This window comes from Scyliorhinus canicula, chromosome 4 (genome assembly GCF_902713615.1).
Source record: "Scyliorhinus canicula chromosome 4, sScyCan1.1, whole genome shotgun sequence".
In the NCBI taxonomy this organism is placed as follows: Eukaryota; Metazoa; Chordata; class Chondrichthyes; order Carcharhiniformes; family Scyliorhinidae; genus Scyliorhinus; species Scyliorhinus canicula.
Window position 1 is genome coordinate 97417323 of NC_052149.1, and position 22100 is coordinate 97439422.

The following is a 22100-nucleotide window of genomic DNA, read 5'->3' on the forward strand; positions in this document are numbered from 1 at the left end:
GGAAGAGGAGGAATTCACTCTCTCCAGGGCATCCGCCCATGTCCCCTCCTCAATCTCCTCACCCAGCTCCTCTTCCCATTAACCCTTCAGTTCCTCCACCAAGGCCTCATCTACCTCCTGCATTACCCGGTATATGTCCAAAATCCTCCCTCCTCCAACCCACACCCCCGAGAGCACCCTGTCCTGTACCCCACGTGGGGGCAACAAGGGGAACCCCTCCACCTGCCGCCTGGCAAACGCTCTAACCTGCATGTACCGAAACATGTTCCCCAGGGGAGCCCAAACCTCCCTTCTAACTCCCCCAATCTCGCGAACCTCCCCTCCACGAACAGGTCCCTTAACCTCCTAACCCCTACCCTGTGCCAGCCCAGAAATCCACCATCAATGCTCCCTGGAACAAACCGATGGTTCCCCCATATCGGGGCCTCCATCGAGCCCCCCACTTCTCCCCTGTGCCGTCTCCATTTCCTCCAAATTGTGAGGGTAGTCGCCACCACTGGGCTCGTGGTATACCTCGTTGGAGGGAGCGGCAACGGCGCTGTTACCAGCGCCTCCAGGCTCGTGCCCACACAGGACGCCATCTTTATCCTCTTCCATGCTGCCCCTTCCCCGTCCATTACCCACTTACGCACCATCGCTGCATTGGCAGCCCAATAGTACCCACATAGGTTGGGCAGCGCCAACCCCCCCCTATCCCAGCCCCGTTCCAAGAACACCCTTCTCACCCTCGGAGTCCCATGCGCCCACACAAATCCTGTAATACTCCTGTTAACTCTCCTTAAAAAAAGGCCTTCGGGATAAGGATTGGAAGGCACTGGAAGAGGAACAAAAACCACGGGAGCACCATCATCTTAACGGACTGCACCCTCCCCGCCAGTGACAGCGGTAACATATCCCACCTTTTGAACTCCTCCTCCATCTGCTCCACCAGCCTTGTGAGGTTGAGCTTGTGCAGGGCCCCCCCACCTCCCAGCCACCTGGACCCCTAGGTACCTAAAGCTCATCCCAGCCTGCTTCAGTGGGAGCCTACCAATCCCTTCCTCCTGATCCCCCAGGTGCACCACGAACAACTCGCTCTTGCCCAGGTTCAGCTTATACCCAGAGAAGCCCCCAAATTCGCTGAGAATCCTCATCACCTCCGGCATCCCCCCTACCGGGTCCGCCACATACAGCAACAGGTCGTCCGCATAAAGCGACACTCGATGCTCCTCTCTACCCCGCACCAGGCCCCTCCAGTTCCCAGACTCCCTCAACGCCATGGCCAGGGGCTCAATTGCCAACGCAAAGAGCAAGGGGGACAGGGGACACACCTGTCTCGTCCCCCGGTACAACCGAAAGTACTCCGACCTCCTCCTATTCGTGGCTACACTCGCCATCGGGGCCTCATAGAGCAACCTCACCCAATGGACAAACCCCTTCCCAAACCCAAATGTTTCCAACACCTCCCACAGATACCCCCACTCAACCCTATCAAAGGCCTTCTCCGCATCTAATGCCACCACTATCTCCGCCTCCCCTTCCTCAGCCGGCATCATAATAACGTTGAGGAGCCTTCGTATATTGGTATTCATCTGCCTGCCCTTCACAAACCCCGTCTGGTCCTCGTGAATGACCCCCGGCACAAAATCCTCTATTCTTGTGGCTAAGATCTTTGCCAGCAGCTTGGCGTCTACATTTAGCAGCAAGTTCGGCCTATATGACCCACACTGCAGAGTGTCCTTGTCCCGCTTCAGGATCAAGGAAATCAGCGCCCGTGACATAGTTGGGGGAAAAGCCCCCCCCCCCCCCCGCCTCGTTAAAGGTCCAGACCAACAGGGGGCCCAACAGGCCCGCATACCTTTATAAAATTCGGCCGGAAACCTATCCGGCCCCGTCGCCTTCCCCGACTGCATACTCCCTATCCCTTTAACCAGCTCCTCCAGCTCAATCGGCGCCCCCAGTCCCTCCACCTGCCCCTCCTCCACCCTCGGAAAACGCAGCTTGTCCAAGAAGCGCCCCATTCCCCCCCCCCCCCCCCCCCCCCCCCCCACCGGGGGTTCAGACCGGTACAGTTCCCCATAAAAGTCCCTAAAGACCCCATTAACGTGTACCCCTCTCCGCACCACCTTCCCAACTCTATCCGTCACTCCCCCAATCTCCCTGGCCGCGTCTCGCTTTCGGAGGTGGTGTGCCAGCATCCTGCTCGCCTTCTCCCTATATTCATACACCGCCCCCTGTGCTTTCCTCCACTGAGCTTCCGCTTTTCTGGTAGTCAATAGGTCGAACCTGGCCTGAAGGCTACGCCTCTCCCCCATGAATCCCTCCTCTGGAGCCTCCGCATATCTCCTATCCACCCTCACCATCTCCCCTATCAATCTCTCCCTCTCCCTCTGCTCCCCCCTCTCCCTAAGGGTTCAGATGGAAATCAACTCCCCTCTAATCACTGCCTTCAGTGCCTCCCAGACCGTCCCCACTCGGACCTCCCCGTTATCGTTGGCCTCAAGGTACCTCTCAATACACCCCTGAACCCTCCCGGCCACCTCCTCGTTTGCCAGCAGCCCCGAGCCTCCAAGCGCCATAGAGGACGCTGGTCCCTCTCCTCCCCCAGCCCGAGGTCCACCCAGCGCGGGGCATGATCCGAAATGGCAATGGCAGAGTATTCAACATCCTCCACCCTCGAAACCAGCCCCCTGCACAGGACAAAAAATCAATCCTCGTATCGGCCTTATGCACGTGAGAGAAAAACGAGTACTCCCTGGCCCTTGGCCTCGCAAACCTCCAAGGATCCACCCCTCCCATCTGATCCATAAATCCCCTCAGCACCTTAGCCGCCGCCGGCCTCCTACCCGTCCGGGACTTGGATCGGTCCAATAGGGGATCCAGTACCGTGTTGAAGTCGCGCCCCCATGATCAGGCCCCCCACTTCCAGGTCCGGAATGCGGCCCAACATGTGCCGCATAAACCCCGCATCGTCCCAATTTGGGGCGTAAACATTCACCAACACCACCCGCTCCCCCTGCAGCTTACCACTCACCGTCACATACCTCCCGCCACTGTCAGCCACCAGCCTCAACGCCTCAAACGACACCCTCTTGCCCACCAGGATCGCCACCCCCCCGATTCTTCTCATCCAGCCCTGAATGAAATACTTGGCCCACCCATCCCTTCCTCAGCCGAACCTGGTCCGCCATTTTCAGGTGTGCCTCTTGGAGCATGGCCACATCCGCCTTCAGCCCCTTCAAGTGCGCAAATACCCGGGCCCGTTTGATTGGCCCGTTCAGCCCCCTCACATTCCAGGTTATCAGCCAGATCAGAGGGCTCCCTGCCCCACTCCCCTGCCGATTAGCCATAACCCATCCCCTGCCCACCACTGGCCAGCGTCCCCCGCTCGGCCTGTTCCCCACGGTGGCAACTCCTCCCACCCCCCAGCACCCCCTGCATACTCCAGCTCCTTCCTGGCCATTTCAGCAGCAACCCGGTTACCCCGACCCCCGCCTCTCGCCCCCCCCAGGCTAGGACCCCTCCTAGCCGCGTCCCTCCCTTCATAGCACTCCCGTGAGTCAGATAACTTCTGCTGACCCCGGCGACTCCCGCCATACCTCCGACTCCTCCCCACGTGGGACTACTCCTTCTCCTTCGTGCCCATCAGCAGGCCCTCCTCCCCCCTCCCACTCTTGCGCGGGAAAATAACAGCCAGCAAAGGCCCGCGCTTCTCAGCACCGAACCCACCCCCATCATCCCACAGCGCGGGAAACCAGAGAAAAGCCCGCGCTTTTGCCCTGCCCAACGCCGCCTCCTCTAGGGCAACTCCCATTGCCAGTCCCCACCACCAGCTCCCCGCACTCCCAGTTTACCTCCCTGTCCGAACCCGTCCACCAGACCCATACAAAAAGACATAACAACATCGTCCCACCCACCCTAACGCCAACACACATCTTGCATTAAACAGAGAACCCCTCCTCCAGAGCAAAAATTAAACACAATTACATTATCATACAAAAACCCTCATCTTTGACCCTCAGTTTGAGTCCAGTTTCTCGGCCTGCACAAAGGCCCACGTCCCCTCCGGGGACTCAAAAATAGCGGTGCCGATCCTTGTAGGTGACCCACAGACGTGCCGGCTGCAACATGCCAAACTTCACACTCCGTCTGTGGAGCACCACCTTCGTCCAGTTGAACCCGGCCCTCCACTTAGCCACCTCCGCACTCCAGTCCTGGAAGATCCGCACCTCTGTGTTCTCCCACTTGCTGCTCCGCTCCTTCTTGGCCCACCGGAGCACGCACTCTCAATCAACGAACCGGTGAATCCGCACCAACACTGCCCGTGGTGGCTCATTCGGCTTGGGCCTCCTAGCCAGAATTCTGTGGGCCCCCTCCAACTCCAGGGGCCCCTGGAAGGACCCAGCTCCCATCAACGAGTTCAGCATAACGACCACATAGGTCGCCAGGTCCGACCCCTCCAGCCCCTCCATGAGGCCCAGGATCCGCAAATTCTTCCCCCTCGACCGGTTGTCCAGCTCCTCGAACCGCTCCTGCCACTTTTTATGGAGCGCCTCGTGCATCTCCACCTTCCCCGCGACGGCCACGGCCTCATCTTCCCTTTCGGAGGCCTGCTGCTGCAGCTCCCGGATCGTGGCCCCCTGGGCTATCTGAGTCTCCATCAGCTCTCTGGTGGTAGCCTTCAGCAACTCCAGCAGCTCCACCTTAAGCTCCTGGAAGCAGCGCAGCAGAGTCTCCTGCTGCTCCTGCGCTCACTGCCTCAGCTCCTCGAGGGCTCCGCTGGCCGCCATTTTGTCTCCCTTCCCCCGCTTTTCCAGGGATGCTTCCACTGCTTCACTGCTCACCCCACTCCTGGTCCGGACCATAGGACCCTAGGGATCTACTCCAAACCCCTTCCCACGTCGGGATTCGTCGAAGAAGTTCCGTTGGGGGCCCTGGAAAGAGCCCCAAAGTCCGTTTTTAGCGGGAGCTGCCGAACGTGCGGCTTAGCTCCGCATAGCCGCAACCAGAAGTCTGCCTCTGCACTTTCTATGAAGCACTCGAGAACAAAGAGGCAGACACACAAAAAAAATTGTAGTTGCAGAAAAAGCTGCTACTGTCAATCACAATGGTTTTAGCAGACAATGGAATTCAATGGGAGCGATTCTCCATTTGGGAGATGATGGGCTGGGTTCTCTGTTTCAGTGGCTCAGTGGCAGCTGAAATGGAGAATTCACGGGCGTTTCACAACGCCAAAAGCGGCGCCAAACCCTCACTGATCCGGGACCAGTGAGAGGCTAGCAGCGGCGCCGGATGAAACTGCCGGCTCCCCCGCCAAAAACGGCCAGAGAATGGCCAGGTCCGTGGCCGCGCATGTTCACGGCGACGGCCTGCTGCGGTTGCGCCGCACAACATGGCGCCGGCTGTGCACGGACGCAACCTGACAAATGCGAATCCACAGGCCACCCCCTGGCCATCCCCCACTGGTTCCCCTAGCCCTCGTGGAAGCCTCCCGACCAGAGGCACGGCTCCTGGCCGAGTGTGGCGGCGCTGGGAACACGGCAGGTTCCCGCCTGTTCAGACCACATGTCAACCGCGCGGTCAGGAAATCAGCCCATCGGGGAGGGCCTTTCGGTGATGCGCCAACGCCATTCCAAGGGCAAGCAGCACGCGACACAATTATGCCATTTTGGAGGGGGCGAAGACTTGAAAACCAGCGTCAAACCGGCGCTGCCCACCTTCCCCACCCCCACTTAGCGTGTCTGGCACCCTATGCTCCGGCCCTCTGTGATCCTCCGGTCCTCTGGGAATTAGGTGGGCAGGAATCACAACATGCTCCACAGCAGTTCCCATCTCAGCAAAGAGACAATGTGCCACATCCCGATTTCTAGTGGACGCCCGATTCTCTGCCCCATCGGGAAGCACGCTTTGAAATTGACAGGGCGCGATTTAGCTACCGGATTGCACCCGCGCCAGATAATAGCGGGAAAAGCCAAAATTGAGATTTGCATTGGGGGTGAATTGTAATTTAACATGCCCACTCCCGATGCCATTCATTTGCATTCATTTCCATATCATAAGCGAGATGGAAGTCCAATGCAGCGGCCATCCAGGAATTAACCGGCTCCCCAGAGGCAAATCACGCACGCATCGGTTAGCACTCCTTTTTAAAAATGTGACGCTGGTGCAATGGTAACTGAGGGGAACTGAGCAGATGAATACCTCTTTTCATTTTCCAGGTTAGGGTCACCCCTGGGCCGGAGGGGTTGAGGTGTTTTGTGTCTTTAATCAGACCTTCAAGACACCCTTAAATATTGTGGAGAACCGTAACCGGGGCAACTACAGCTGCAGCCTGTATGTCCAGCAAATACCTACAGGACTGAGCGCTAATCTGCCATGCTGAAGGTCACTTTAACTTCCTTTGACTGTGAGCAGCCTCATGCTTCATAATTGAAAGATATTGCAAATGAGGAATTGGCCTCATTAGTTGTGAGAGCACTTCACAGCTGCAGATTGTGTTTGCTGCTTGCTCCCGCTGGTGGCTGAAAATGCCTGAAGGCTGCTGTTGCGTTTTCCTTCCTTTTCTGTCGTCGGAGATAAGGATAATCATTGCTGAGATACCTAGGACCTGGAACACTGGACTCAGTGGAACGAATGAGTCCAGAAGGAAATCCGGTTTAAAGCAAAAAGACGCTGCAGGATCTGGTGCGTGACATTGATTGAAATGAGCGACCTGATGATGCTGTTGAAGAAATGCTTTTGCAGATTGCTGATGCTTTTGACGTTGATATGGTGAGTGTTGCATGTAACTGACACATCACCGCGGGTTAAACACACTGGAAGTCAAGGATGTTCAACTGCGCCTTGAGCGCCAGTGAAATATGTGGATGCCAGGATTTTAGTCCGGTGAGATTGGTCCGTGTGGGAGGGCCTGCACAGCTGCGGCTCCTGGACAGAGAGTGCCACTGATACGTGGAACAAGTAACGCATTGATGGACAGATCATTTCTACGACAATGTTCTGGGCTTAATAACATATTCTCAGCCTTATCCTCCATTTGTGTTGAGGAACCTGCTCAGGTTGATACCGCGTGTTTGTTTTTTTGTTTGAAAATTAGCTGGCATAGCTTTGTATTTGTACCAACATGGAACGGTGACATTTCCTTGTCCTTCAATGGTCAGTCTGATCTGTGAAATGTTACACAGTTTATTTTCAAACTTTTGTTGTTGTTGGCCATTTAATAAGCAAAATAGTCTCAGCTCTCGGGTGCGATTCTCCCAAAGGGAGACAAAGTGCCGACACCGCATGCGCGGGTGCCGTCCTCCCCTCCACTGCTCCGCAAGACATGGAGGATTGATCTTGCGGGTCAGCGGAGGGAAAAGAGTGCGTCTTTCAGAGACACCGGCCCGACGATCGGTGGGCACTGATCGCGGGCCAGACCCCTCCTGGTGCTCAATCCTCCCTCTCCCCCCTCCCCCCCCCCCCCCCCCCCCCCCCCCAGGCCCCACACGCAACAGTCGCGTGCTGTTCACGCCGGCAGCGACCAGGTGTGGTTGGCGCCAGCGTGACCCGGTCGGATTAGGCAGGCCGCTCGGCCCATCCGGGCGGCCTGTCGTAAAACGGGACACGCCGTTTGGGGGGGGGGGGTGGGAGAATCGCGTGCGGGTGCCAGGGCGGTGTGGCGTGAATCGCCCGGCACTCCCGCGATTCTCCCACCAGGCGTGGGGGTCGGAGAATCGCGCCCCTCAAGTGGATTTTATTGGGTCCAAATGCCATATGTCAGAGGATTACTAGTGCATTACATTTCAATCAAACTTTGAAGCCTGAATACGATGGCTGAACTCTAAGAGTGTCAGCACCATAGAGGCAGCAGCCAACAATCAAACACTAAAGAGTTGGGTTTCAGCATTGGGGATATCCTTGCGACCAAATGGTAAGTATGTGGATTAGGGGAGGGCATCTGAGCACAGTCTTCCTAATCTTCCCAGCAGAGATTTGGGATAGGGGCTCATGATATGGCTGGGTGTGAGTGTGCAGAGCAAGGTTTTCCAGCACAACTGGCTCGGTGGATGGCATTCTGGGAGAAGGCAGAACACATAAGGGTGGGGTAGGCTTGGGGGATTGGGGGGTGCTGGGATGTAAGCCCTGACTGATTGTCGGTCTCTCTCCTTCTCCAATTCCTTACAGGTACCAAAATGGCTGGTGTTGTCAATCCCACAGTGCCTGCCCTCGCGTTGCTGGTGGCAGCCCAAGTAACCAGGCGCTGGAGAAGGCAGCAGTGGCGACGCAGGCTGAAGGTGGCGCCCCATGTGCTGGGAGCCGCTGTACACCCTGAGGACCCGATTTCCCATCAGGCCAAGGAGGAACCCAGAGGGGGAGGCTAGTAAAGGCCCAACGTGTACAGGCACCGTTAGTCTTTCAATGAGATGATGGACAACATGTTCTGCAGGAGACTCCCTCTCAGCAAAGAGGAGGACACCTGCTCCCAGTGGCAGCTTTTGACACCACAACCCTGAACCTTTATGCAACCGGATAATTCCAAGGCTCGAACGGGGACTTGTATGGCATTTCACAGGCTACAGCCTACATGTGCATCCGTAAGGCCACAGATGCCCTGAATGCCCGAGCATCCAACTGCATTACCTTCGACTTGAACCAAGCCCGCTAGGATGCCCGGGCTGCAGGATTCTCTGCCATGGCCAGGATGTTTCAGGTCCAGGGGGTAATTGATGGCACACATATTGCTTTGTGCGCAGAGAGTTCCCTTTATTAACAGGGGATCCACATGCTGAATATTCATATTCTGTGTGACCACCGCCTGAGGATCATGCATGTGTGTGCATGCTTCCCAGGGAGCGTGCATGACAGCTACATACGCAGCCACTTTGAGATCCCCCACGTCTTCAAAGACCACCTCATGATGAGGGGTTGGCTCTTGGGTGAGAAAGGGTATCTGCTGAAGTCCTGGCTGATGACGCTATTGCGGAGGCCAGAGACTGAGGTGAAGACCCGATGTAATGAGGTCCATGTTACCACCCATGCTGTCATTGAGTTGTGCATCGGACTGCTCAAAATGCAGTTCTGATGCCTGGACTGCTCTGGTGGTACACTGCAGTACACCCCCCCCCCCCCCCCCCCCAGAGGGTCCCCCATTTTGTGGTGGGCTGCTGTGCCGTCCACAACCTGATTCAGTAGTGGGGCAACCTTCTGGAGGAGGGGGAGGAGGGATACATGGTCTCATCCTCTGAGGAAGAGGAGGCAGACCAGGAGGGGATGCAGGACAAGACCGGGGAGGACCCACAGATGTAGCTGGAGGATGGACGAGAGGCAGCGACAAGGGTCCGGCATGCCCAGAAAACCAGAGAGGCCCTCATCCTCCCAGATGTTCATAGGATGAGGCTTTGTCTGTCAGCTCACCCCACCCAATCCTTCCTTCCCCCATTTCCATCCTTCCCTCCCAGTACCCTACCTCCATTCACCTCCTTCTTCCACCCACTCCCCACTTCCCTCAGCTCCCCAGTTCCCTCCTTCCCCCTCCCTTTCTCCAATTCCCCCCTACCTCCCAACCACCTCCCCGACCACCATGTTCCACCCTCCAGGAATCGGTGCAACATTACCACAGGGTTATGGGCCTTTGACATCTCTGTCAATGGGTCACTAAAAAGGCAGGAAAGTGATGATATCTCGCTGTAAGGTAGGCTCTGGTGCTCCTCAGTTTATGCCAAGCCTGACCCCTGTCTTTATGCTGACTGCACGCAGACGCTCATACCCATCCTCTGAGCGGGGTCTGCATTGTGGGTGTTTGATCTTGGACCACTGTGCCCAGGGTGGGGGGGCAGCAGTTGGGGGAAAGCAGATGGCAACAGGGGACGTGGTACAGGCAGGCCCACTGTGAAGATTAACATGACAGAGGATTCCATTAGCTACACATAATGGACCCTTCAGTGGCCATCAGTACTCCTCAATCTTCTTGATCTTTCGTGGTCTAGTGCTACATCTAGATGTGTCCCCAGGATGCACATCAGAAGTGGAGGCAGCCTGTTGCATTTGGCTTTGATGCCTTTGGCGAATGTCCTCCGAAGGGCCTGGAGCTGGTGGGCCCCAGCCGACTGGCGCGCCATGCCACCCTGTTCTGCCCGCTACCCTTAAGGTGCGCTGCTGTCAGGAGAGCGGGATTCGGAAGAACTGGAGACTAGTGACATTGTCTCCTTTGAGGCAGGCCCCGGGTTGGCCTCGAGCACTTCCTCCTCCCTGAAAGTCTCTGTAGGGTCCATGGGGACTGCATAGGATGGGGGGGAAGCTGGACTGAGCTCCAGAGGCATTTGAGTCATTTGGCTCTACTAGTCCTGGTGGCTCCCAATTGTCTGCACCATGGTGTCAATGCCTTCAGCGATGGTCCTCAGTGACTGGACCATGCTCTGCAGTGTCGTGGCAATGTCCATCTGCATCTGGGGCATGTTCCTCAGTGACTGGGACATGATGTTGAGGCCTTCAGCCATGGTCCTTACATGCCTTTGACACCACCAGTCCAATCTCTGACATTGTACTGCAGGCTTTCTGCTGCGGTTGCCACCCTAGCAGTGTTGGCCTTGGTGCCACGCATTGACAGTATCTTCTCCTGCACCCAGGATTCCTCCAATCAGCTATGCATTCACTGGAATGCCACTGACATCCTCTCCTGAATGTCAAGGCTGTGTCCTGTCATCTTGCATCAGGTCTGGGAGAACCTTGTAACCTTGTACAGAGGCTCAGCACCTGACGGGGACCCAGCTGAGTCCTGGGATCGAACAGATCTCCAACTGCTGACTCCTTTGGATGTTCTTGCCTCCACCTAATATTCACCGGCAACTGTGTGGTGCTCACCAGATTTTGCCCCAAAAGCCTGTCCACTAATGTTGACCACCGATGTACATGTCTCTACGCTTGTGGAAGGTGGGAATGATAGCTGTGATGACTCGATGGTGGTCTCCTCGGAGCTCTTATTCGAGGTGGTCTTTTGGGTTGTGGCGGGGGGATGGGGGGGGGGAAATGACTCTGGATAGCCTGGCCTCATCAGATTGAGATACTGCAAGACAATGGGCATGCGGTCAATGAGAGGGAAGGATCATTTTGTCTGACATGAATAACTCATTTGAGACAGGCCATCTGGGTGAAGGGACAATGGATCCTCACCTCTGTGCAGCAGCTCATCCTTGCTGTTGGTGACTGCTCTTCAGACAATCCACAAATTTCAGGGCCCGTTCCTCAAAGGATAGCATCCCCAAAGCGAGGAGCAGGTCTACGTGCTGCAATGCTTGTGTGTCAGCTGGGGGTGAGTGGTGAGGGAGAATGCAGAAATGGTGCAGAAAAGTACTTGATCATTCAAGCCCAGAGAATGAAGCTATGGATAAAAGTAAATTACTGCGGATGCTGGAATCTGAAACCAGAGAGAAAATGCTGAAAAACTCAAAACATTAGCTCTTTTCTCTCCCTACAAATGCTGCCATACCTGCTGGGATTTTCCAACGTTTTCTCTTTGGTTTCAGAGAATGAAGCTGCCTGCCGCAGTCTCATATGCAGACTTCATCAAGCCAACAGATGGAGAAACACCTATTCCACTCTGCTTTCTTCAGCCTGTGTTTCTCGCTCCAATGCAAATGTCACTTTTTAGCAAACAGTTCCCCCTTGTTAGCAATGAGATGCTGAGGCACCTGTCTGGCGAATCAGACGGCAAGACAGTTAGTAATGATCAGAAGCCCGTGGAGGCTCATTTTCGGCTCTAAGTGGCGTTAAATATGGGCTTCGATCTCGCCAATGACGCTGTTGAGAAACATCCCACCAATCGCATCCAAAATGACTTTGAAATGTTTCCATTAAATCGCACCCACTGTGTGCAAACCACTTTAAAGGTTTCCACCAATTTAAAGGGATTTCTTTCACCATCATATCACAGATCTTTACACTTAACACACTGATAGATTTTGTAAAAGTTCAAGAACATAGAATATACAGTGCAGAAGGAGGCCATTTTTCCCATCGAATCTGCACCGACCCACTTAAGCCCTCACCTCCACCCTATCCCCGTAACCCAAAAACCTCTCCTAACCTTTTTTAGTCACAGAGGGCAATTTATCATGACCAATCCACCTAACCTGCACGTCTTTGGACTGTGGGAGGAGCACCCGGTGGAAACCCACGCAGACACGAGGAGAACGTGCAGAGTCCGCACAGACGGTGACCCAGCAGAGAATCGAACATGGGCCCCTGGCGCTGTGAAGCCACAGTGCTATCCACTTGTGCTGCCCTTATCCCATCTGCATCTCGGGATGCAAATGGGATTACTTTCACTTTATTATGAGAAAATTGTATTTATTATATACTGACTTATTATTTAAAGGGTTTAGGGGTGCAGGTAAGAACACTTACACTTTATTATTAGGGATACATATTTATGAGATAATGGGTTACTGTTCAAATGGCATAGGGGTTCAGATGAGAACATTTTCACTTCATTATGGGAAAACTTGAACTTTTACAAACTGGCTGTTTAAATGGTGTATGGCTACAGATAAGAACACTTTCACTGAATTATGGGCAAACTTTATTTTGTACACACTGAGTGACTGCTAATGGCTTTAAAGACTGCAGATGGGGAGAGCAGCCAAAGGAGCCCCATCCCTGAGAAGGCCCAATACCTGAGCCCAGCACAAGCTCCCCTAATCCCCACCTGCCAGGAAAGACCTCCCTTGGTACCCTGGCAGTAGTTGTTGAGAGGGTACTTACAATTTTGCCACCCCTTGGACTGCAAGCCACCATCCACGTTCTGCAATATTTGCACCAGTTCACACCAGTGGGACTCTCAGCTGGGGGGGGGGGGGGGGGGGGGGTGCAGAGAACCCCAACTGGCAAATGATTCAGGCATCCTGCCCTTCAATAACATGCAAAATATCTCAAATTAGCTATTTGCATTGCGCCGCTAAATCAGGCGGGAAGCCCCACTTGTCCGCCGGGAAACCCACTTTGGCTAGTGGGGCAGGTGTGGAGAATTGTGACCAGTTTGTTGCCCGGTGTGAAGCCTGATTTTTCTAGCTACGGGATTCTCCGCCGAATTTGGATTCCCAATCTGAGCAGTGGGGAACGGAGATTCCTGGCCAAAATGTCAAGACCATGATGGTAGTTTTCAGTCCAGCTCCATGATCTTTAGTTTCATCAATGTGTCAGTCACATTCAACACAATATGATAGCAAAGCAAATATTCCAGCCTCAGCAGCATATCAGAAACACAATATCAAATTGTTTTCCAAACTAGATACTTGTTCCTGTCACAGCATTGACAAATGTTAAATAATTTGGAGCTGTTGTGGCAGAAGGCCGGTGCAGGAAAGTTTTTTTTTTCACTTCTCACCTCTTCCTTATCCATCTTGAAAAGATTTATTCATTTACACTATATTTTCAGAATCGTGAGTCCTTGAGTTTTGTTCCCCCAGCAGATGGGGAGATGCTGGTGTCAGATACTGATTTCTAAACAAGAGGTCAGCTCTCAACACCTTTCTCAGCTGTTTCATAGAAGTCAAGCTCATAAATTCCTGAACGCCTCATTTATGTTAGAACATAAGCAAGGGGTGCAACAAAAATAACCATATTGGCTCCCCAAGCCAATTTACAGTTTGGTTGCCATGAACACAAATTAACTTACTCTCTTGATAGTCGCCCATTCAAAGTTAATCAAGTGGAATTTTGGAAGATGTGTTGATTTGAAACCTGCATTACTTCTCTTTCACTGGTTACTTTCCACATCAATATATTGGTATGGTTCCAATATCCCAGAGTGATAAGCAACAGACTCCCAACAAAAACAATTACGTGTGTGTGCCTGGCGTTTGTGTGCGCGTTTAACTTGTTATTGGTATCACCACGTTCATCATCCAGTAATTGTCTTTCATTTCATCTTCCTATCTCTGTTCACAACACTGAAGAAGACCTTATTTTTGTTGTAATTTTGTTTAACCCAGGATCACCAAACCATTCTGAGGGCATGGGCTGTCAAAGACTTTGCACCAAAGTGTCCCCTCTACGTTCAGATACTGAAACCTGAAAATAAATTCCATGTCAAATTTGCAGGTAATTTGTGTTGAGAAATGGAAGTTTTAAGTTGTTACAAATGTAATAATTCTGCCAGTTAAGTTGATGCTCTTGATTCAGTAACTATATTTTTCTTTACTTTTTCAATTACAGAAATAAAGGTTTTACTGTAGATTTATTGCCAGACATTGACATATTGTGCACTATTTTCAGTTCTGATGCAATTTCAAATGACTGCAACTAACTTTGAATGGGAGATGTGACATAAATGGGGAGCTGGTGGCATAGTAGTGTTATGGGCCAGGGTTTAGAGAACCCAAAAGTGTATCATGGAGTTCACTTGACCCACAAATTTTAATCGATTGTGGTATGGGGACCACACGGCCCACTCGACAGGTGTGGTACAGCAGAAATGAAAAAGTATTTTTTAAAGCAAAACAATGTTTATTCTATGAACTCAAGTTAACCTTTTTAAAACATACAGTGAACATCTTAGCAACCATCAATTCAAATACAGCCCCAAAGAATACAACACTACGTAATCTTTAATAAATTCCAAACAACAGTCAGAAGATAAAATACCCTTTTAGCACCAAGATCAGGTTTAAATTCAATAGTGAGAGCAGTTACCATGTTGAAATCAGCAAATGAATATTCATAAACTTGCAGAGATTCATACACATCCTGCTGTGATTGCAGCTTCTCCAAAACTAAAATGAAACCAAACCCACCCTGCAGAAAAAAGCCTAAAGCGAAAATAAAAAGCTGGCAGACAGCCCAGCTCTACCCACTGTCTGACATTACTGCAGTAGTAAACCCCCATTTCTCAAAGGTACTCTCACTACAGATACTTATATACACACACATTTATAAACACCCATTTCTTAAAGGTACTCTCACATGATAGTAGCAATGCCACATGACTAATAACCCAGAAGCCCAGGCTAATGTTCTGGGGGCATGTGTCTGAAACCCACAACGACAGCAATGACTCTCTGCAGTTTCTTACAGTCTTGGGCCAAGCAGTTGCCATACCAGGCTGTGATGTTGAATTTGGTTAATAAATCTGGTATGAAAAAGCTAGGGTCAGTCATAGTGAGCATGAAACCGTTGCCAATTATCGTAAATGCCCATCTGGTTCACTAATGTCGTTTAGGGAAGTAAATCTGCCGCCCTTACTTGATCTGACCTACATGCAGCATGAAATGGATAGCAAGCCACTTAGTTGTATCAAGACTGCTACAATGCCTGCAAAGAGAAATGAAACCAGACCGATCATCCAACATCAATTGGACTGGATTTGATTTATGGTCACGTAAAAGTATTGTTCTGCGTACAGTCCAGACAGATCATTCTGTACATAAAAAAACATAGCATATACATAAATATACAATGTAAATACATAGACATAGTTATCGGGTGAAGCATATGGAGTGCAGTTCTACTAAGTAGAGAAGATGTGTGAAGAGATCAGTTCAGTCCATAAGAGGGTCATTCAGGAATCTGGTAACAGAGGGGAAGAACCTGTTAGTGCATGTTCTCAGATGTTTGTATCTTCTGCCCGATAAAAAGGTTGAAAGAGAGAATAACCGGGTGGGAGGGGTCTTTGATTATATTGCCCACTTTTCCAAGGCAGCGGGAGGTGTTGACCGAGTCAATGGATAGGAGGCAGGTTTGTGTGATGGAGTGTGTGGTGTTCGTGACTCTCTGCAGTTTCTTACAGTCTTGGGCCGAGCAGTTGCCATACCAGGCTGTGATGCAGCCAGATAGGATGCTTTCTATGGTGCATCTGTAAAACTTGGTAAGAGTCAATGCTGAATTTCTTTAGTTTCCTGAGGAGGTGTAGGCGCTGTTGTGCTTTCTTGGTCGTAGTGTCGACGTGGGTGGACCAGGACAGATTGTTGGTGATGTGCACACCTATAAATTTGAAACTGTCAACTACTCCACATCGGCACCATTGCTGCAGATGGGGTGTGCACGATTCTTCGCTTCCTGAAGTCAATGACCAGCTCCTTAGTTTTACTGATGTTGAAGGAGAGATTGTTGTCATTACACCAGGCCACTAGGTTCTCCATCTCCCTCCTGTACTCTGACTCATCATTGTTCGAGATGCGAACCACTACGGTCGTGCCATCAGCAAATGTGTAGATGGAGTTGGATTTTGCCACACAGTCGTGTGTATATAGGGAGTATAGTAGGGGTCCTTGTGGAGCCCCAGTATTGAGGACTATCGTGGAGTATGTGTTGTTGTTTATTCTTACTGATTGTGGTCTATGGATCAGGAAGTCGAGGATCCAGTTGCAGAGGGAGGAGCCAAGTCCTAGGTTTTGGAATTTTGATATGAGCTTGGCTGGGATTACGGTGTTGAATGCGGAGCTGTAGTCAATGAATAGGAGTTTGACGTAGGAGTCCTTGTTGTCGAGATGATCCAGGGATGAGTGTAGGGCCAGGGAGATGCCTTCTGCTGTGGACCGGTTGTGGCGATATGCAAATTGCAATGGATCAACGCATTCTCGGAGTACGGAGTTGATGTGTCTCATGACCAACCTCTCAAAGCACATAGTAATGATAGATTCAAGGCTACCGGATGATAGTCGTTGAGGCACGTTGCCTGGTTCTTCTTTGACACTGGTATGATGGTGGTCTTCTTGAAGCAGGTGGGAACCTCAGAACAGAGTAGGTGGTTGGTCCGAGCAGGATCTGAGTGCACGACCAGGGACGTCATCGGGACCTTTTGCTTTCCGAGGGTTCGCTTTCAAGAAGGCCAATCTGATTTCGGAAGCTGTGACGGTTGGTATTTGTGTGTCTGAGACTGCTGAGGCAGTTGACAAAAGTTTGTTAGTTTGCTACTCAAAACGAGCATAGAATGCATTGAGTTCATTGGGGAGGGGTGCTCTGCTGCTGGAGATTCTATTCAGCTTTGCGTTGTCGCCCGTTATGTTGTTTCAACCTTGCCACAACCGATGAGAGTCTGTGTATTTCGTCTGTGACTCTAGCTTAGTCTGGTATTGTCAGTTAGATTTCTTGTTAGGTCAGGGTCACCTGCCTTGAATGCCTCAGACCTGGCCTTCAATAGGGAGTGAATCATGGTTGAGTGAATCTCAACCATGGTTTCCGGTTGAGGAATGTATGTACTACCTTCTTTGGCATGCAATTTCTACACACTTGCTGTTGAAGTCTGTGCCAGTGGTGGCATACTCATTTTGGTTGGCCACTGAATTCTTGAACATGGACTAGTCCACTGACTCCAAGCAGTCACATAGCAGCTCTTATGTTGTCTCGGACCAGTATTGTACCACCTTCTTAACCGGATTTTCTCTCTTAAGTTTCTGCTCATATGTCAGGAGAAGGAGCATCATCTTAGACACCGAAATGGCACTGAAAACGACAATGGCAAACCCAGCCCTGTGACCTGATGAAGTTCTGGGGCCTTGAGCCAAAATTGGGAGAGTTGTCCCACAGACTAGTCAAGCCCAATATAGTCATACTCACAGAATCATTAAAAAAATGTTTAGAGTGCCCAATTCCTTTTTTCCAATTGAGGGGCAATTTAGCGTGTGCAATCCACCGACCTTGCACATCTTTGGGCAGTGAGGGTGAAACACACACAAATACTGGGAGAATGTGCAAACTCCACACGGACAGTGACCCAGAGCCGGGATCGAACCTGGGACCTCGGCGCCATGAGACTGCAGTGCTACCACTGCGCCACCGTGCTGCCCTATACTCACAGAATCATAACTGACAATGTCCCAGACACTGCCGTCACCATCCCTGGTATGTCCTAACACAATGACAGGACAGACCCATCAAAAGTGGAAGAACAGTGGTGTACGGTCGGGAGGGAGTTGCCCTGGGAGTGTTCAACACCATCACTGGACCCTATGAAGCCCCATGGCATCATGTCAAGCATGGGCAAGGAAACCTCCTCCTGATCTCTACCTATCTCTGCCAACCATGCCCACTACACCCCCCCCCCTCAATTCCAGATGATCAATCAGCATTCCTCCATGTTGAACATCACAGGAAGCACTAAAGATGACAGAATGCACTCTTGGTGGGGGATTTCAATGTCCATCATCAAGAGTGACTCGGTAACACCACAGCTGGCTGATTCCTAACTGATCTAGCTGCTGGACTAGGTCTGTGGTAGATCACAAGGGAACCAACAAGGGGGAAAAATCTACTTCACTATTTCCTCATCAATCTACCTGTTTCAAATGCATCTGTCCATGAGAGTATCAGTAGGTGTGACCACCACACACAGGAGATGAAGCCCCGTCTTCACATTGTGGATACCCTCCATCATGTAGTGTGGCATTACCATTGTGCTAAATGGGATTGATTTCAAACAGATCTGGCAACTCAACACTGAGGCCATGAGGCATTACAGGCCATCAGAAGCTATGGATTTATATGTGACCACAATCTGTAATCTCATGTATCGGCATATCCCCCACTCAACCATCAGGCCGAGGATCAACCCTGAGTCAATGAAGAGTGTGGGAGGGCATCCAGGAACAGCATCAGGCACACCTAAAAATGAGGTACCAACCTGGTGAAGCTATAACACAGGATAACTTGCATGCCAATCAACATAAGCAGCAAGTGATAAAGAACAAAGAAAAGTACAGCACAGGAACTTGCCCTTCGGCCCTCCAAGCCTGCACCGACCATGCTGCCCATCTAAACTAAGATCTTCTACACTTCCGGGGTCCGTATCCCTCTATTCCCATCCTATTCATGTACTTGTCAAGATGCACCCACTTCCTTCTGTGTAAAAAAACTTACCTCGTACATCTCCACTAAACCTTGCCCCTCGCACCTTAAGCCTATGCTCCCTAGTAATTGACCCCCTACCCTGGGATAAAGTCTCTGACTATCCACTTTGTCTATGCCTCTGATAATTTTGCAGACCGCTATCACGTTGCCCTCAACCTGCTTCATTCCAGTGAGAACAAACCCAGTTTATTCAACCTCTCCTCATAGCTAATGCCCTCAATACTAATCAACATCCTGGTAAATCTTTTCTGCACCCTCTCTAAAGCCTCCACATCCTTCTGGTAGTGTGGCGACCAGAATTGAACACTATATTGAACACTATACTCCAAGTGTGGCCTAACTAAGGTTCTATACAGCTGCAACATTCCCGTACCAGCCTCCCCGGACAGGCGCCGGAATGTGGCGACTAGGGGCTTTTCACAGTAACTTCATTGAAGCCTACTCGTGACAATAAGCGATTTTCATTTCATTTTCATTTCATTTCACATGACTTGCCAATTTTAATACTCAATGCCCCAGCCAATGAAGGCAAGCATGCCGTATGCCTTCTTAACTACCTTCTCCACTATCTGTGTTGCTCCTTTCAGTGACCTGTGGACCTGTACATCAAGATCTCTCTGACTGTCAATACTCTTGAGGGTTCTACCATTCACTGTATATTTCCTACCTGTATTAGACCTTCCAAAATGCATTACCTCACATTTGCCCAGATTAAACTCCATCTGCCATCTCGCCACCCAAGTCTCCAAACAATCTAAATCCTGCCGTATCCTCTGACAGTGCTCACCGCTATCCACAATTCCACCAACCTTTGTGTCGTCTGCAAACTTACTAATCAGACCAGTTACATTTTCCTCCAAATCATTTATATGTACTACGAACAGCAAAGGTCCCAGTACTGATCCCTGCGGAACACCACTAGTCACAGCCCTCCAATTAGAAAAGCACCCTTCCATTGCTACTCTCTGCCTTCTATAACCTAGCCAGTTCTGTATCCATCTTGCCAGCTCACCTCTGATCCCATGTGACTTCACTTTTTGTACCAGTCTGCCATGAGGCCCTACTGAAGTCCATATAGACAACATCCACTGCCCTACCTGCATCAGTCATCTTTGTGACCTCCTCGAAAAAATCCATCAAGTTCGTGAGACACAACTTCCCCCTCACAAAACCATGCTGCCTCTTGCTAATACGACCACTTGCTTCCAAATGGGAGTAGATCCTGTCTCGAAGAATTCTCTCCTGTTATTTCCCTCCCACTGATGTAAGACTCACTGACTTGTAGTTCCCTGATGGACAGAGCCACATGATCCCACAGCCAATGGATCAGATCTGCAGTCTTTCCACATCTAGCCATGAATGGTAGTGGACAATTAAACAAATCACTGGAAGATGAGGCTCCATAAATATCTCCAATCTCAATGATGGGAGAGCCCAACTCATCAATGCAAAAGACAAGGATGGAGCATTTGAAAGCATCTTCAGCCAGAAGAGCCAAGTGAATAAATCATTTCACCTTCTCCAGAGGTCCCCAGCATAACAGATGCCAGTCCTCAACCAATTTGATTCATTCAAGTGATATCAAGACATGACTGAAGGCGTTGGATACTGCAAAAGCTATGGGCCCTGACAACATTCCAGCAGCTGAAGACTTGTACTCCAGAACTTGCCTGGTCCCTAGGCAAGTTCCAATGTAACTACAACAATAACATCTGCCTGGAAATATGGATGGCCAGGTACTTCCTGTCACACAAAGCAGGACAAATCCAACCCAGCCAATTATTGCTCCAACAGCCTTCTCATGATCTTCAGCAAGGTAATGGAAAGTGTCACTGACAGTGCTATCAAATGGCACTTACTCAGCAATATTCTGCTCACTGATGCTGAGTTTGGGTTCCGCCAGAGCCACTTAGCTCTGACCTCATTACAGCATCAACCCGAATATGGACTAAAGAGCTGAACTCAAGCGGTGAGATGAGAGTGAATGCCCTTGACATCAAAGCAAAATCAAGCAAAAATGGAGTCAATTGGAATCAGGGAACATTTTCCACTGGCTGCATTCATACCTAGCACAAAGGAAGATGGTTGTTATTGTTGGAGGTCAATCATCTCAGTCCTAGGGCATTTCTGCATGAATTCCTCAGGGTAGTGTCCAAGGCTCAACTATATTTAACTGCTTAATCAATGATCCACCACCCACCATATGGTCAGAAGTGGAGATGTGGTTCACTGATGATTGCACAATGATCATTCCATTTGTGACTCCTCATATACTGAAGCAGTCCATGTCCATATGCAGCAAGACCTAGAAAGCATTCAGACTTGAGTTGATGGTGGCAAATAACATTAATGCCACATAAGTGCCAGGCAATGACTGTCTCCAAGAAAAGAGATTCCAACCATAACCCTTGACATTCAATGGCATTATGATCACTGAATACTTCACTTGTCAGCATCCTGGAGTTATCATTGAGCAGAAACTGAACTGGACCAACCATATAAATATTGTGGCTACAAAAGCAGATGAGCGACAGGGAATTCTGCAGAGAGTAACTCACCCCCTGACTCCCCAAAGCCTGGCCACCATCTCCAGATCACAAGTCAGAAATGTGATGGAACACTCTGCACTTGCCTGGATGAGTGCAGCTCAACAACACTCAAGAAGCTTAACACCATCCAGGACAAAGCAGCCCGGTTGAACGGCACCCGATCCACCAGCTTCTACATCCACTCCCTCTCCACCACTGGCATACAGTGGCAGGAGTATGTGTCATGCACAAGATGCACTGCAGTAACTCAACAAGGTTCCTGTGACAGCACCATCCAAACTCACGATCTCTTCCCCAAAAAGGACAAGGGCAATAGACACATGGGAACACCACCAACTGCATGTTCCCCTCCAAATCACATACGATCCTTACTTGGCGATATATCGCCATTTGTTCACTGTCACTGGGCCAAAATCCCACTGTCAGCACTGAGGGTATACCTACAGCTCAGGATTGCAGCGGTTCAAGAAGGCAGTTCACCACCAACGTCTCAAAGGCAATTAGGGATGGGCAATAAATGCTGGCTTAGCCAGCAACACCCATATCCTGTAAAATAATTTTAAAAATTAAACATGTAGTTTAGAGGGTCCCTGTACCTGAAATAGTGTTTGACCAGTTTTCTTTAAACTGGGAGGAAAAATTAATAGCTCTGAAATGTTTTTGACATAATGCCTTGTAGAAGTAATACAATAGCTCTTATTTTGCTATGAGCGGTGAAGGAGATTTTTTAATGCATTTTTCTTATTTATT

At 50.6% G+C, this 22100-nt stretch overlaps 1 protein-coding gene and 1 long non-coding RNA gene across 2 annotated transcripts in view; one reads left to right on the forward strand and one right to left on the reverse strand.

The window, feature by feature from the left end:
* Positions 1 to 22100, forward strand: part of kcnt2 (potassium channel, subfamily T, member 2) — a 1159267-nt gene that overhangs the window by 600927 nt on the left and 536240 nt on the right. The window contains exon 16 of the mRNA XM_038794878.1: positions 13950 to 14058. Coding sequence (XP_038650806.1) covers positions 13950 to 14058 — 109 coding nt within the window. The remainder of the gene's footprint in view (positions 1 to 13949; positions 14059 to 22100) is intronic.
* LOC119964831 overlaps positions 1 to 22100 on the reverse strand; it is a 78912-nt gene that overhangs the window by 11964 nt on the left and 44848 nt on the right. The window lies entirely within an intron of this gene.